Source organism: Lithobates pipiens, unplaced genomic scaffold (genome assembly GCF_037356315.1).
Source record: "Lithobates pipiens isolate NorthernLeopardFrog02 unplaced genomic scaffold, aLitPip1_a1.2 Scaffold_22, whole genome shotgun sequence".
NCBI lineage: Eukaryota > Metazoa > Chordata > Amphibia > Anura > Ranidae > Lithobates > Lithobates pipiens.
The window spans coordinates 65,336,565-65,353,683 of NW_027507784.1; the positions used below are offsets into that span (position 1 = coordinate 65,336,565).

Consider the following 17,119-nt stretch of genomic DNA (forward strand, 5'->3'; position numbering starts at 1 on the left):
CCCCTCTCCTAGTAGATGTAATGAGCCAATCGGTGGGATAGAGGCTTATACGTGTTTTCAGTGGTTTCCATTCAACTAGGTGTGTCTTGTTCTTGGAGTCGAGGTGGAGAACAGAGAACCATAAAATTCAGGGTAGCGCTACACCTGTAATGGTGAGCCTGCCAGGAAAAGTATAGTGAAGTGCAGGTTGGTGAACAGGGTATCCTAATGTCGCGTACACACGATCAGACTATCCAGCGGACTTAGTGCGGCAGACAATCCGCCGGATTTTGCAGCGGAGGTCCGCCGGACTTTCCGAACGAGCGGACTTGTCCACACACGTGCCCACACGACAGGACTTTTCTGGTGGACTAGGTCTGGCGGACAATCTGCCGGACTATGGCGGGGGTCCGCCAGACTTTTGAAATGAACGCACTTGCCCACACACGGACTAAAGTCCGTTAATTTTGAACGTGACTCCAGGTAGGCAGAACTAGCGAAGGAAGTCAATGTCGCCGCCTCCATCGGAGAGATTGACACCTCACTAGCCCCGTCACCTGGTATTGATTTAAAGGGGAACCCCTACGCCGAAAAAACGGCATGGGGGTCCCCCCAAAGTCCATACCAGACCCTTATCTGAGCACGCAGACCGGCCGGTCAGAAAAGGGGATGGGGACGAGCGAGCGCCCCCCCCCCTCCTGAGCCGTACCAGGCCGCGTGCCCTCAACATGGGGGTGCTTTGGGGAAGGGGGGCGCTGTGGGCACCTTGTCCCCATGTTGATGAGGACAAGGGCCTCTTCCCGACAACCCTGGCCGTTGGTTGTCAGGGTCTGTGGTCGGGGGGCTTATCGGAATCTGGGAGCCAGACCTCCACTATCGTCTGTAAGAAGATAGCGGAGGCCCGGCAAGAAGAACCAAAGAACGGGACAAGACCCCTGAAGTCGGAAGAAGACCCCCGGAAAGCGGCGACAACGAAGAAGAAAGCTGGGCTCCTCCGCTAGTAAAAGAACTAGCAGAAGATAGAGAAGGAGCCTGGCGAGAAGACCCCTGAAGATGGAAGACCACCAGAGCTGTCTAATAAAGTACTTTAAAAACCTGTGTTGTGTTTTTTTATGTACACTTTTTTCCCAAGGTGAATGGGTAGGGGTACATCGTACCCCATACTCATTCACAGGGCCGGATTAACATAGGGGCTATTGGAGCTGCAGCTCCAGGCCCCTTTCTCAAGATAGGCCCATTTGCCCAAAAAAAAAAAAAAAAAATCAAATTTTTTTTTTTTTAAAGATAGACTTGTACGAGGATTGTAGCTCGGCGATCAGTCACAGAGACCCCACATTTGGGGAGTAGGTAGCTAAAGACCCACTCCAGCACTGGTTAAAATATGGGGCTGCTATCATCTATGTATACGGGGCTCCTTGCGCAGACTGTCATAAGCTACATACAGAGCGGTCAGTATAAATACAAGCTGGAACACTCTGCAGCAGACTCAGAGGATGAACTCACATAGCTTATAATAATTATTTTTATATTACTTATGATAATTAACCCCTTGCCACCCAGGCCCATTCTGAGACTTCTCTCCTACATGTAAAAATCATCATTTTTTTTATGCTACAAAATTACTCAGAACCCTCAAGCATTATATATTGTTTTAGCAGACACCCTATGGAATAAAATGGTGGTCTTTGCAATGTTACACGATATTTGCGCAGCAATTTTTCAAACGTTTCATTCATTAAAAAAAAACGCTAAAGTTAGCACGATTTTTTGTTGTGTACTAAGCGATGCTTTACATTTTTTTACAGGTTACATGTTTAGAGTTACAGAGGAGGTCTAGTGCTAGAATTCTTGCTCTCACAGTAACGATGGTGGCGTATGTAATCTGTGTGTATCTGGCTCTGATACTAACCAGTGCCTACCCAGGGACTGACTAGTATCTCTCCCCAGCCTGTCCCCACACACCCTCTTACCTGCTGACCTGTGAATGGGGCAAGCACTCCCGCAGTGTTATTGTGTTCTGCCAGTGAATACAATGATTAGTGTTGCTAACTATAGCTGGCAGCACTGATTGTTTTGGGGAAAACTTGACAGGCTGGTTGTACTCAAGTCGGTTAATAGGTTGACTTGTGTAAAACCAGCTAGCCCATACATAGATCAACTATGGCTGGTCTCTGCTTAATTGGTGTAATTTCAATCCATGTATGGCCAGCTTAACCACTACGCAGTCCCTAAACATCCTTCCACAAACCTTTCCATTTTTCATTCCCAGATTACTTCATCCTCCTCTCCTATACATAGTGCCCACTGTCATACTCTCCACAATTCTCTCCTATACATAGTGCCCACTGTCATATCCTCCACACTTCTCTCCTATACATAATGCCCGCTGTCATATCCTCCACACTACTCTCCTATACATAGTGCCCACTGTCATACCTCCAACACTTCTCTCCTATACATAGTGCCCACTGTCATACCCTCCACACTCCTCTCCTGTACATACTACTCACTGTCATACCCTCCATACGCCTCTCCTATACATAGTGCCCACCGTCATACCCTCTCTCCACACTCCTCTCCTGTAATTACTGCTTACTGTCCTACTCTCCACACTTCTCTCCTGTACATAGGGCCCACTGTCATACCCTCCACACTCCTGTAGATATTGCTCACTGTCATACCCTCCACACTCTTCTCTTCTACATAGTGCCCAATGTCATATCCCCTACACTCCTCTGCTGTGCATACTGCCCACTGTCATACCCTACACACTCCTCTCCTGTACATAGTGCCTTCTGCCATACCCTCTGCACTCCTCTCATGTACATAGTGCCCACTGTTAGACCCTCCACATTCCTCTCCCTCACCTGCACATACTTCCCACTTTTATACCATTCATACTCCTCCCCTATGCCTCTTACCCACAAAAACTGTTATTTAAAATTATACTGAATATCCTCAATGTTACCAGCTCTAGAATGGGCACACTTTTGTTAGTTCAACTAAAGGAAATCTCACAGTCCTCATATTTGTTCTGCCCCATTATTAGTACTTATTTAATTTTGTAATTACTATTGTGATGTATAGAGGAACATAGGGGATGTCAGCTACTCCAGATATAGCACTTGTAAAAAAAGCGTCCCTGAAAATATTTTTGAAATGTTGACAACTATGTACTTAGGCACTGCCCAAGGGCCACAGGTAGGGGGCCCCATGACAGGCGCCTGTGATATTAAAGCGGTAGTAAACTTTTCTAACATTACTACTTTTTAGAGGTCCTGGGGTAGGTTATGCCACAATGTACAATTATGCCCAGCATATTAGCACATTAGGGTACACTTACCTGTCAGACTGAGCCCTCCAGTGCTGTGCTGTGATCAATCTGGCGGAGCCCGAGCACTTCCATCTTCACCCGGTCTTCCTTCTGGGTTCTGTGCCTTCGGACACTTGCCTTGGCCAGGCTGCTTTGATGTCATTCCCACACATGCTCATATGCATCCTCTCTCTCCCATCCCCCCCTTTCTCTCTCATCCTCCCTCCCTTACCCCTCACACCTCTTTCATCCCCTTTCTCCCTCTCTCTCTCTAATTTAATTTGTTATAACAAAAATAGTTTGCATTTTTATTTATTTATTGTTTATAAAAGGCCCCACAAAAATCTTCAGCACCAGGCCCACAAAGTTCTTAATCTGGCCCTGCTCATTCACATAGGGTGGGGGGGCCGGAATCTTATTAAAGGTGGCTCCCGGATTCCGATAAGCCCCCCGCCCACAGACCCTGACAACCAACGGCCAGGGTTGTCGGGAAGAAGCCCTTGTCCTCATCAACATGAAGACAAGGTGCTTTGGGGTGGGGGGCCGCAGCACCCCCCCTTTCCCAAAGCACCCCCCATGTTGAGGGCACGCGGCCTGGTAAGGCCTGACTGCCCTGACTGCCCGCGCTGCGTGCTCGGATAAGGGTCTGGTATGGACTTTGGGGGGACCCCCACACTGTTTTTTCAGCATAGACATTCCCCTTTAAATCCATACCAGGTGACGGGGCTAGCGAGGTGTCAATCTCACCAATGGAGGAGGCGATATTGACTTCCTTTGCTAGTTTTGTCTACCTGGAGTCACGTTCAAAATGAGCGGACTTTAGTCCGTGTGTGGGCAAGTCCGTTCATTTCAAAAGTCCGGCGGACTAGCACACAGACGGGCAGATTATCCACCGGACTGCCGAGTCTGGCGGACAATTTTGAGTCAAGACTTCTTTCAAAGTCTGCTGGACTTTTGGGAAGAAAAAGTCAGCCAGAGCCCACACACGGACCAAGTCTGCCGGATAGTCCAATTGTGTGTATGCGGCATTAGTGTCCACATTATAATTTGTTTTCTCTGTGTCCTAAACCTACTGTGTATAGTCAGCATAATTCTGTGGATCATCCCCCTATTTGTGTTCTTCAATAAGTAGGGCATACAATAAAGGTCCACAAATTAGCACATACTTGTTTTTAAACAGTGCAAGATATCTTCTTGAATAATTAAGGGTTATGTAAAAGTCAGCCACTTCTATCTTTACTGTAAATATTATTATAGTGACAGATTACCATTTAGGCAGTAAATTGGCAGTGTAGCACAACTGTCGTCTTTGTGAACTCTTGGCAAATAGCTAAATACACAGTTAAAATAACTCATATGTGAACTGCCTTTTGCTGGCCAAACACACAAAAATGTCTTTCATTCAGCCTGTGGGGTGACAAAAGAAATCTAGCAAATTCCTGAATCCATACTAAGTGGATGGATGCATCTCCACTGACTGCTATTGTATTCTATTAGAATACCCAAAAAATTACTGCAGCTGATTGGCACCAGTCACCGTTTGGTTGAATATTTTCTACCTGGCTCCTTCGATCCTGGGGTCAAAGGAGCCATGTGGTGCTGGCAGGGCCACCCACTGATCAAGTTTTGGCAGATTCAGCAGGAAATGGCCACATTTTGATCTTTGTATGGGCAGCTTTATTGGTTGAAGAATTCTATCATTCTGCTCCTTCGGTCTTTTGATTCATGAATCTGCAGCATAGCCATTCAGTAGCACTGCTATTCAAATGTCTATATTATTCTCAGACATATGAAGGTAATTTAACATGCGGACACAGTCCATCCTAATTTAAGTAAAGGAAAAGCACACTGGGGACAAACATGCAAGCTTCATTCAGCCACATATGTATATCAACCATTTCATTATGTCGTTTGGCCAACCTCTACCTCAGGGAGGCAGCCAACTGATCATTTTGTCCCCCAAGTGTGGATGTTAAGGACAATCACAAGTTACCATTGTCAACCTATATGTCTGAGAACACACTGGTAGACTATCGCTGATGAAGTCCCGCCCATGGGACGTAACGCATATGGGGAGAGGAGTCACATATGACGTCACCCGTGACCTCCTTATTGGTTTGAAACTTTCTACTTACTATTATGCCTGCACATGGCTATAAGTGCTATACTTGTAAGTGAGTTTATTTATTCTTTGTTGCAATAAATGTATGTAACGGAGCGCACTAGATCTCGTTTTATGTTCACATATTACCCAGTGGAATGATCTTTCCATATCATTGTTGGATTGCTTGAAAGTCGATGCCCCATGATGTAGGATACATGCTGTATTATTATAATATTTGAGGTGAGAGGCTAGGATTGTCTGTGGTGGATGGGCTTCATTCACCCTTATCACTGTCTCGTCTGTCATCAGGCACTGTGTACACAGAAGAGGATCATCTCTCATGTTGGGTCTGTGCATTCTTTTGGACTTGAACTTATTGTTGTTCATGTTGCGCTGCACTGATTTTGGTATTTATTACTGGTAGACTATCATCTATGGCCTGTTGTCCCCTTAAAGTGATTGCAACTTTTTTGTTTTGTTTTTTAAATAACAAATATGTCATGCTTACCTGCTCTGTGCAATGGCTCAGATCCTCTACTTCTTGGGTCCCCCGCCAGCTCCTCTGGGCTTCTCCTCTTCTCTGTGTGCCAACATAGAAAGCGGCTTCCTATGGTGGCACATGTGCAGGCTTGATCTTGAGATGCGCTTTGTGTGTCCATTGACACATACAGTGTGGCTTGGCTCCGTCCCCTCATCACTTGATTTGATTGACAGCAGCAGGAGCCAATGGCTGCCGCTGCTCTCACTGGTTCTGGTGAGAAGGGAGAGAGAGAGCAGTGCTGCTGTTCTCGGGCACAGCATTGGATCAAGATTAGGCTCAGGAAAGTATTGGGGGGGGGGGGGGGGCTCACAATAGGTTTTTTAACTTAATGTAGAGAATGCATTAAGGTAAAAAAACTTCACAACCACTTTGACTCTATGGGGTGATAGGAGAATTAAACTGCAAAGTGACATCTCTGCTCTTGATCAATCCTATTTCTTACAGAATGGCCAGCCTGGTCTATCTGAAGATATCACAAACATATAAGCAGGTCATTCACTTTTAAATTTTCATTCAAACGTTCATATGTAAATTCTGCAAGACCAAATGTCTAGGCATTCTCTTTCCTTTCTTCATTGTGTCCACTCATTTTGTTTGAAAGCCCTTAAAAATGTATCAAGAGCTATTGTTTGAATGGAATCCCATATCTAATAAACAGGTTTCATTACAACATGTATGATTTTTTTTTTTCCAGAAGAAAATCACATACGCAGTTAGAATTACGCCCATAGCCCCCTAAACTCTGTGTGGTCCTTTCTTCTGACAAATGTGTTTTTGTACAATTTTACATACATTATGCCTTCTCCATATAATATTGAGCATGCTATATACAGCAACTTGTATATGCTATATGTATTTATGTATTCATATATGTTTTGTTTCTTTCTCTTGTTTTTTCAATTATAAAGTATTTTTAACCACGCCCCAGAAGAAGCGTTGTCCTCTAAGAACGCAAAACATGTCGGGCATTTTCTGTGGATCCTGCATCAGCTCCTCATCATAATACCTAAATTGATCCATCTTGTTCCACTCTGGGTGACTAGCTCCCCTGTATAGATATGGAATCTGTGTATTTTTTGAACCTTGATATGTATACTGATGCAGCCTTCCTATGCGTGTAGATCCATTTCTTATGTCTAACAGTCTTTTTAACCTAACCTTTTCTATTCTGTATGTTTTTTTACTCTTGGAAAAAATTTATATAAAATGAATACCGTTTGATTATAAAGAATTTTCTTTTGAATATATTACTGGTGCCTCTAAAATCCCAAAGTCCCCATCCATTTCCTTCTGCAGTTAGAATTTTGTTTGCTTCAGAAAGATTTTCCATCTTCCTCCTTCAAATTTTCTTGTCACTGTATTTGAAATTGAACATGTTTGACACCACTAGCCATTAGAAAGTGAGGGGGCTTAATCTCTTAAGCTTCATGTACACACTTAATGTATTATGACCGCTTGTGGTCAAAATGTTCCTATCCTGAACGCGATTTTTCCGAGTTCAGGAGAGAAAGGTTGAGCGGTTGAGCCTCCCCTAATTGCAGCAGCAACTAAATGATCCTAACAGCATGGACACAGGCTTTTATGGAGTTGAATTTAGGAGCTTTAGTAAAAAAAGCCAAAGGTTCCTAAACTCAAGTTTAGGAGCTGTAGTGTACATGCTATCTGCCAATAGAACTTAACCAAAAAGAGCATTCTATGCATCTGCAAATATAGAAGATATACCAAATCAAATCATTATTCAACCAAAAAAATTAATAAAAACCTCATGCATGTATCCTGCTTCCTAATATAGGGGATCAACAATGCTAAGAGTTTGTGAAAGCATGGCTCCATCATCCGGATATAATTCCAAAAATCATCCAGATTATTCTCCTGGAGCTCCCGCAGCACAGGCATATGACATAATTTGCCACGATTAATAAAGCAACCAATTGTTGGGTCCAAGAAATTCTCCTCCTCCTGTTCCTGGACTGGACTTGGGTCAGAGCAATAACTCCAAGGCCAATGATAAATAACATGTTATCTCCTCTGATTCCGCAACATGTCTGGTTGAAGAACGGCCGTTCAGAAACAAACTGAAAAGCACGAAATGAAAAGCGCGAAATTAAAAGCTCAAAATGAAAAGCGTGAAATGAAAAACGCGAATCAACACCAAACTTCTAACACGAAATTAGCAGAAGAAGCCCAAAGGGTGGCGCCTGACATTGAACTTCCTCTTTATTGGCTCGTAGTACATCTACTACATGACTACGTTTGTGTTTGTTGGCCGAAATTGTGTATTGTTTGTATGCAAGACAAAATCCAGGCACACGCACTTCGGACAAAAGTCAGATCGTGTGTACGAGGCTTTAGAAAGTTGTCAAAGGAACAGGTGTCCCCATAAGAAGATTTACACTCACCTCTTGTTCTGTTGATATCTGTAAAGTTTTTAATTTCCCATTACATTCTGTCTTGGTGACAGTAGTCATCAGGGCATAGGGTGGCTCTCCCCAATGGTGATATGAAAAGCAATACAATTTAACACAGAGACTAACCCCTCTCCAATTAATGCAAAAATGTAAAAAGTTTATTCTATACATAAACTTTAAAAGAAACGTATGAAGTCTGGTACAAACCACCTTAGGTAAAAAGAAAACTTAAAAAAGACTAATAATATACAGTGGAGTTGTTTATGCCATCTGAATTCTTGAAAGAAGACACAAAAAAAAAAAAAACACACAAAAAAAGAAAATTGTACAGTAGGTTGTTTTCTTTTAACTATGCATTTAGCTCCCAGAGAAGTGTCCTAACCTGTAATTGAGATCAAAGCATCAGATCCTGACTGCTACAAAGAAAGTAACATACGACATAAGGAGAATCAGTAAAAATAAACTGATAGAAGAATTTAAAATGTCAATGCATTTTGTACAGCTATAAATTTCAGTTACAGTTGTGTAAGTGGTGCAAAAAGTGGGTTTTGTTGCTGGCTGTTTCCTTTATGTAATGGTTACAACTAATATATCAGATCTGAACTGCTTAAGTAAATGAAAAAATAACTTCAGGCATTCAATGAATATGCAACAGTAATGCCAAAGAGAATATAAGATCTAATAAATAAACATCCAAGTCTAAACAGAGTCAAGACTTTGTCATATAAACCACATTCACTAAATAGAAAAATGGCATGTAGCAGGCTCATACAAAAAGATAAACCTATAAAAAATAGGATAATCAAAAATTTCAATAACGACTTATTGGTAATAAAAAAATAGGATAAATAGGGTGGAATAAACAGAATACAAATATGATATAAATGTCCTATATAATAGTAAACCCCATCTTAAAAAGTGCAAAACACTTAGCAGCAATTCATTTATTTTGTTTAATTAAAGAAAAAGTATAAAAACAAAAAAGAATGTTGTGAAGTTGTAAAATTCTAATGAAATGCTGGAAAATGTTGAGACTTCCAGTATAACATGAAATTCTTTTTGGCAGAATCTGTTTGGCAATCAATTAAAGATAAAGCAGAATGTTCTGTTGCTATAGATGCTTGTAAATCATTTTAAGTAAAAGCAGCTTTTCAATCTTTCATTGTACAGATAGTTGTTGAATGAGAGTCTGCTTGTCTCCTGCTCTACAATACAAACAGCAGGTCTATTGCTGATACTTGTAGTTCCACAGCAGCTGGGGAGGGTCCACAGGTCCCTTTACCCTAGGGGTGACTTTTTCATCCATGTCAGTAAAATGTCAGAAAGTGACTTACCTAACCAGATGGAATTGTGCAGTATTCCGTTCTTGAATCCCCATCCAAAGGTTTCGTCCAAGTGCAGAGCGAACAAAACGAAGAATATCATTTTTTTCATGTTTCAGCAATTTAAGAGGGATTTCTTCCAAAGGAGCAACTCTCTCATGTAACTCAGGCGGTCTGAAACATCTGGTCACCAGATCTTTTAAAGCACAATCCTTTTTTTCTGCCTACTGTGAGTTTAGGGAACTTGCTCCATTTAAATAAGCAGCTGTACTATTTCACAATTACAGTGACGTTGTTAGTAGGGAGAGGATGATGATAATACGCCCCACCTGTATGACTTGCCGTGTGGTTTGCAGTTAGCTCGTCTGGGGGGGCTTCTTCAAAGGTTACCTAATCCTTCAACCACCATTAACTTTCTGCCTTCTCTGACATGACATTAATGTATACTTTCATTTCCTACCATCCCTGATTTCCAGGGACAGACTGAGGTGTTAGAGATTTATCTAAGCATTGATCACCCTAAAAATACAGAGGTTGATTTACTAAAACTGGAGGGTGCAAAATCTGGTGTAGAAAACCAACCAGCTTCCAGTTTTTTGTTTTTTTGTCAAAGATTAACTGAACAAGCTGAAGATAGAAGCTGCTTGGCTACCATGCACAACTGGTTTCAGTAAATCAACCCCACAGTCACAAGGTATGTAAAGCCAAAGCTATTTCTTCTTTGGTTTTGAATAGTGTAAAGAAAAGTAAATACCCCTGTCAGGTCATTTATGTTCTCTGTGCCCTGCTGAGTGGAAATCTCTTCACCTCTGGTTTTATAGACTTCCTAAACATGAGAGGAATTCTCATCTTTGACAGTTTTCACCAGAACATTTGTCCTAAACCAGGGGTCTCAAACTGGCGGCCCTCCAGCTGTTACAAAACTACAAGTCCCATGAGGCATTGCACGGCTGACAGTTGCAAGCGTGACTCCCACAGACAGAGACATGATGGGAGTTGTAGTTTCACAACAGCTGGAGGGCCGCCAGTTTGAGACCCCTGTCCTAAACACATCTTGCTGTCATGGCACTTCTTGAATTCAGGATTTCCTCTTGCTTTCTATTTCAGTTAACGAGACAAATAGAGGGCTAAATACCCCCTGTGGAGACACAGCAATGAAAACTGAGCTGAGCGTCTAACCTTTCCCCCTTTATCTAAAGCCAAAATAAAGGGCAGTAGTAGGAGCCAATCAGTTGTACTACTGTACCTTCACTGTCCAATCACAAGCTGAGGGCAGAGGGTTGACCAGGCTGTACTGCATAAAAGTGGGTTAAACCCTTTCATATAGCCAGCAAAGTGACTGCCCACAGATGATACACAGAGATGAAACAAATGCTCATTCATAGGTTTTACTTGTTTATCTGTAGTCTTCTCTTTCCTTCACCCCTTCAAAGGGGTAGAACCGTGTTAAAATCCTTCTCCATTTGTTAGTATTAGGGATGCACCAATACCATTTCTTTAACACAGAGTACGGTTATTTTTTTAAGGTACTTGCTGATACCAATTACCGATACCTATTGCCTAGGAAGTGTAGGTAGAGGGGTGGTTTGGGAGGTGGGGGGTTGTTAGGGAGTTGGGTGAGGCTGGGGTGAGGGCAGGGTGGGAGGGGGGAGTAGAAGGGTAAGTAAGGGCAGGGTAGTTGAGGTCGGGGATTGTGGGGTGGGAAGGTTGGGATGGAAAAGACGAGGATGCGGATAGGAGGTTCATTGGGAGACTTTGGGGTAGAGGTGACAGCTGGCGGAGGGAAGGAGGAGGCAACAGGCAGAAGTGACAGCTGGCTGGGGGGGGGGGAGGAGGAGGTGGAGATGGCACCCACCAGAGAACACAGCCAGCTGGAGGAGAGGCTTCCCCTCTGCAAGGCATGGAAGATCCCACGTCCCCTCTGCAAGGCATGGAAGATCCTCTGTCCCTTCAGGCAAGGAATGGAAGAGCCCACTGCCCCCTCCCTCCACAAATACTGACCATTAACCCCTCCACCCCCTCCACCCATCGACCCAGAGGAATCTCCTCACACAGACATGGCCCTCCTCCACCAGAAAAGACAGCCGGCCAAAGGGTAGGAGGTGGAGAGGGCACCCGCCAGAGATCACAGCCGGCTGGGGGGGGGGGACTGGGATGGCATCCGCCATCTGAGACAGCAGGCTGGAAGGGATGAGGAGGCTGGGATGGCACCCACCTTCCTAGACAGCAGGTTGGAGGGGAGAAGGAGGCGTTTCACTCCCAAGCTGACCTCACTTCCGGTATCAATTTCGGGGATCGGAACATTTGCACGAGTAGTGATACTCTCGCAAATGGTTAGTATCGATATTGGCATCAGCATCTGTGCAACCCTAGTTAGTATCACAGAGGAGAGAGCAGAGAGCTGAAGTTACAATGAGTGGGAGCTGATTTGAGGGAAGGCACGCACCCCCTCCACACAGCAAGATCTGTGTTGCGCTCCCTCCCCGTCACAAATTTATCTCATGTGTCAGGAAAACTTGTCAGTGACTCATGCTGATAACAGAGGAAGGACACACTAGAAAGAAACGATACTTAGAGCATTGGAGAGAGATAAGTAAACAATACAGATACATGTGCTTTGTTCAGATTTTATGACTGAGGTTTAAAACCGCTTTAAAGTGGTTGTAAATCTCTGGCATGAAATATTAACAAAGCATATCCTTCTATACTGTGTACTTCATCCAGAGCATTTGTGCCATTTTTGTCTGCTCCCTTATTCTGCTGCTATCTGCAGGAGTCATTTCTTAAAGGTTTTCCTGATGTCAAGAGGTAAAAAGGTGACGGGGAGGGAGCTCCAGCATACAGCATGTAATTGACAGTGTCAGCTCTGTTCCTATGTGCTGTGTTAAGGGGTGTGTGTCCCCCTTCCCTCCATTCAGCCCTCAGAGCTCTCCTCACTGAACTCTGCAGAGTGTAATTTCAGCTCCTGCTTAACATCTCAGACAAGCTGTGTGAATTCTGGACCTTGAAAGACTGCAGATAAACAGCTACAACGTATGTAGGAGGATTTATTTCATAACTGCGTATCACCTGAGACCAGTCACTTCACTGGGCATATGTGAGGGTCTACATCCACTTTATCTGCAGAAGTTGGGTCATGAACTTGGCTCTTATGTCTTTAAAAAGTGTTTACTGTATATCTCAGGACTGAATGGACAGAAAAGCAAATAATTTTACAGGTAAAACAGCTCTCACATATGCATCTCAATAGTGTATTAAACTGTTTTCTTTATCTCTGTCCACTCTTTTCCTGGGCCTGCAGACATTCTTCCCTGTGCTTTGTTGCATCAGCCTACTGCAATCCTCCAGGATTGATCCAGACCCAGCCAAGATGGCTGCCCTCTGCACTGGGGACACTCCAAAGATGAGCATTGCAAAGTGGTCTTCTTGAAGGTGGCTGCTGCATTTCTGCATTAATGAATATTCAGTTTAATCCTGTCCACTGTTGAAAGATAACACAATGGCAATACATGAAGAAGTTCCCCAGCAGTTATCAGCTACAGTCCAGGTTACATGAGTATAGTTTGTAATAATATATGTAGCCACCCTGCCTTAAAATGGAACTCAACCCTCCAATACTTTTACAGCTAAGGAAGCCACCATCTTAGCCTTTGTTTGATCTGCAGTTACCATGGAGCTGCACATGTGATCAGTTGTGACACTAGGAATCTAATGGCCCGACAGTTTGATTGAGGGCAAAGCAACTGTTATTGCTCATGGATTTAACTGTTTTGGGAAATGGTTAAATCAATGGGGGTTATTTACTAAAGCAAAATCTACTTTGCACTGAAAATGCACCAATGGCCCGTACACACAATCCGAATATAGTAGGAAACGGTCATCCAAGGAAGGATCGTTCGATTTTCGGATCGTGTGTACACTACTTTCGACAGCCGATCACGGCCGTTCATCCAATGTTATTCGATCGGACATGCACAGAAATTTTCCTCGTACGATTCCAGATAGTACGATTTTCATTTAGTTAGTATAATTGTCCGAAAATACAATACAAATACATTACAACACATGACATCACTTCCGATTTTTTTTTCTATCGTACGAGAATTTTCATGACTTTATTTAGCTATTCAATTTCTACTTGCGATTATTAACCGAAAATGGTTGTACGATCGGTCGTACGATATTCGGATCGTGTGTACAGGGCATTAGAATTAAAGTGGCTGTAGATCCGAGGGGGACATGCAAGGAAAATAAAAAACAGTACTTTAGCTTGCATATGATTGGATGATAAAATTTAGCAGAGCTTCCCCTCATTTCAGATCTACCCCTTAGATTTAGAGCGACTGCACTTCCAAGTGCACTTTCTTTCAGTGCAAAGTGGATTTGCCTTTTCGTAAATAACCCCCAATGTGTTTTGTTTTGCTTTAAGCAGGAATACCTCCCTAAATGTAGTACTGCTTGGCTGGCTTGAGCTAGAGCTCAAATGTTAGATCTGTTTTTACTTGGTTTTCCTTAAACTAAGAGTGATCATCTACTTCTGCCTGGGAGTATTCGGGAAGGAGTGGGAGAGTATGAATGAAAAATGAGTTTTGGGCCCTTTGCAGAGACACAGCATGAACAAGGTGACAGTGGGGGTTATTTACGAAAGGCAAATCTACTTTGCACTACAAGTGCACTGCAAGTGCAGTCACTTTAAATCTGAGGGGTAGATCTGAAATGAGGGAAGCTATGCTGATTTTATCATCCAATCACGTGCAAACTTAAATGCTGTTTTTTATTTTTCTTGCATGTCCACCTCGGGATCTACAGTGATTGCACTTCCAAGTGCACTTTCAGTGCATTTTCAAGTGAACTTGTAGTGCAAAATGGATTTGCCTTTCGTAAAAAAAAAACTAGTATCTCTTCTGCAAACATAGGGGGTTATTTCCGAAAGGTAAATCCACTTTGCACTGCAAGTACACTTGAAAGTACACTGAAAGTGCATTTGGAAGTGCAGTCACTCTAAATCTAAGGGGTAGATCTGAAATGAGTGGAAGCTCTGCTGATTTTATCATCCAATCATGTGCAAGCTAAAATGCTGTTTTGTATTTTCCTTGCATATCCCCCTCGGATCTACAGCGACTTTACTTCCAAGTGCACTTTAACCTCCCTGGCAGTATGAATATTTCAGATTTTCTAATGATTTTAACAACGCCTCATTTTTTTAAAAATAGCCTTCTGTTTAATTAGAATTGTTCTCCACTTAATACAGTTAATATTTGTAAAATCCAAAAGAAATTGAAGAAAACCATGGTACCAATTACAGACAGATTTATTTGTAGGAATAAAAACAAAAATCATAGTGTTTGGCTTAGCGTTTCCCTTTTACCGTGATGGATTGCAACTTTTGACAGAGTTATTAACAAATCATCCATCCTTTTCCAGGAAATGTTGAGCTTTATCCTACAGGATCATTATGAAATCTTTCTACTACAAGCAGTCAAAGTGAATTTGGTGATGACTTAAAAACCTCATGCACTTTGAGTGTAGTTTTTGGATTCACTTTGAGTATACTTTTTGGCACATATAAATGCCAAGTTTCATGATTTGGTTGTTTATTGTACTGTCAAAGATTAGCATAGAGAAACACCGCAATGTGGTAGTGTGACTTCCACATATCTTGGGGAGTAGAGCTTACAACTACCCAGGCGCTATACTCAAGATGTTACATCAGGGGTTGAGTCCTGGGGAAAAAAAAGTGTGAGAACTCACCCAAGATTCCCCACCCAACCTCAAAAATAAAAAAAGTGTGTGTAATATACGCACTCCTTTTTTTAACAAATAATGTGCAACATTTATTGTAAAGTGACAGTTTACGAAGGACACCTCCGAAATTCACATGCATCAAAAAAATAAATATAGAACAGATTTAACAACAAAATAATTTAATCCGCATGCTCTACCAACAAAAAAAACACAATGTGCCCATCAATGCAGCCTCACCTGTGCCCATCATTGCAGCCTTACTGTGCCCATCATTGCAGCCTTACAGTGCCCATCAATGCATCCATACCGTGCCCATCATTGCAGCCTCCCCCAAGCCCAAGGTGGGAAGCGCTCCAAGCCTATGGGAATTTGCAAAAATCTAAACACATACTGTCCTTCTCAGTTGTGGAGTGTAGCGTGTGTAGTACTGCAGCAATGGTTAATAGATCATTGGGCACTCGCCAAGCTCACACTGCTCATTGCCAGATTGTCAGGATTGGACTGACCGACACGGTTCTATACCACCATGCAGCACTGAACACAGTGGGAGCGGCACCCGTAGTCCCATCCACTGCTAGAGAGTAGTGGGTGGGACTACGGGCGCCACTCCTAGTGTGCTTAGCGCTGCCTGACAGGGTGGGTGGGACTACGGGCGGTGCTCCTACTGTGTTTAATGCTGCCTGGCGTGTAGAACCATGTCAGTCAGCCCGAGCCCAACAATCTAGCGGTGAACAGCATGAGCTCGGCGAGTGCCCAATGATCTATTAACCCTTGCTGCAGTACTACACGCCACTGACAGGGACATCATGTTTTACACAAGAGGAGGAGGGAGGGCAGGGTCGGCCCCCTGCAGCCACAGTGCAAAGGGAACGTCATTCCTGCTGTAGAAAAAGTACAGGAACGACGTTCCCATGCGTTCCTGCAGGACTCGAGCCCTGTGTTACAAGAAGACATATCTGTAATAGAAACTTGCAAATATTTTACCTTTCTCACTGCCCACATCGCCAAACTTCTGATGAGTTATGCGCTGAAACCATCGCATCTGGGGGTGTCCATATCCTGGGTCCCCTGCAGCTCTCACTGGTTCCTCCTGCTGACCTCCATGTCCCTACCCTATTCTGTAATGGGTGGAAGTCAGTAGAAGGAACCAATGAGAGCTTCAAGGAACCACAGAAATGGACATGCCCAGAAGTGGCAGTTTCAGTGCAAACTTCAGCAGAAGATTTCTCCATTTAGTGGCACGGGCAGCAGGATTAATTCTTGATAGACTTATTTACAGGAATGTACATAAAAAAGTATTGCACTATGCATGATCGAAAATAAAAAAATAAAGAAAACATAAATGTGAAATCACATTTATGTTTTCTTTGTTTTTGTATTTTTGAGTTTGTATAGCGCAACACTTTATTTGCACATTTTATTATACTATGACAATTTTAAATATCCAACATGAGACTTATGATCCAATGATAGGACTTATTCTTCAACATGAGATTTATGATCCAATGATGGGACATATTCTTATCACTGACACCAATGATTCCTTTCCACGATACCAACATTGAGGCAATACCCCCCCCTACTAATAACAATGATAGGGCAATGTTTACTCCCATAGACACCCAGGCATTTTCTACTCACATTGGCCACAGTCCGGCCCCTTTAAAGTTTAACCCCCCTGGCGGTATTCCCGAGTCTGGCTCGGGG

At 43.1% G+C, this 17,119-nt stretch overlaps 1 protein-coding gene across 1 annotated transcript in view; it reads right to left on the minus strand.

Annotated features, from left to right (window-relative positions):
• Positions 1 to 9,925, minus strand: part of TNFAIP6 (TNF alpha induced protein 6) — a 65,154-nt gene extending 55,229 nt beyond the window's left edge. The window contains exon 1 of the mRNA XM_077447719.1: positions 9,680 to 9,925. Within this exon, the coding sequence (XP_077303845.1) occupies positions 9,680 to 9,779 (100 nt within the window). The 5' untranslated portion in view covers positions 9,780 to 9,925. The remainder of the gene's footprint in view (positions 1 to 9,679) is intronic.
• Between the last annotated feature and the right edge of the window lie 7,194 nt (positions 9,926 to 17,119).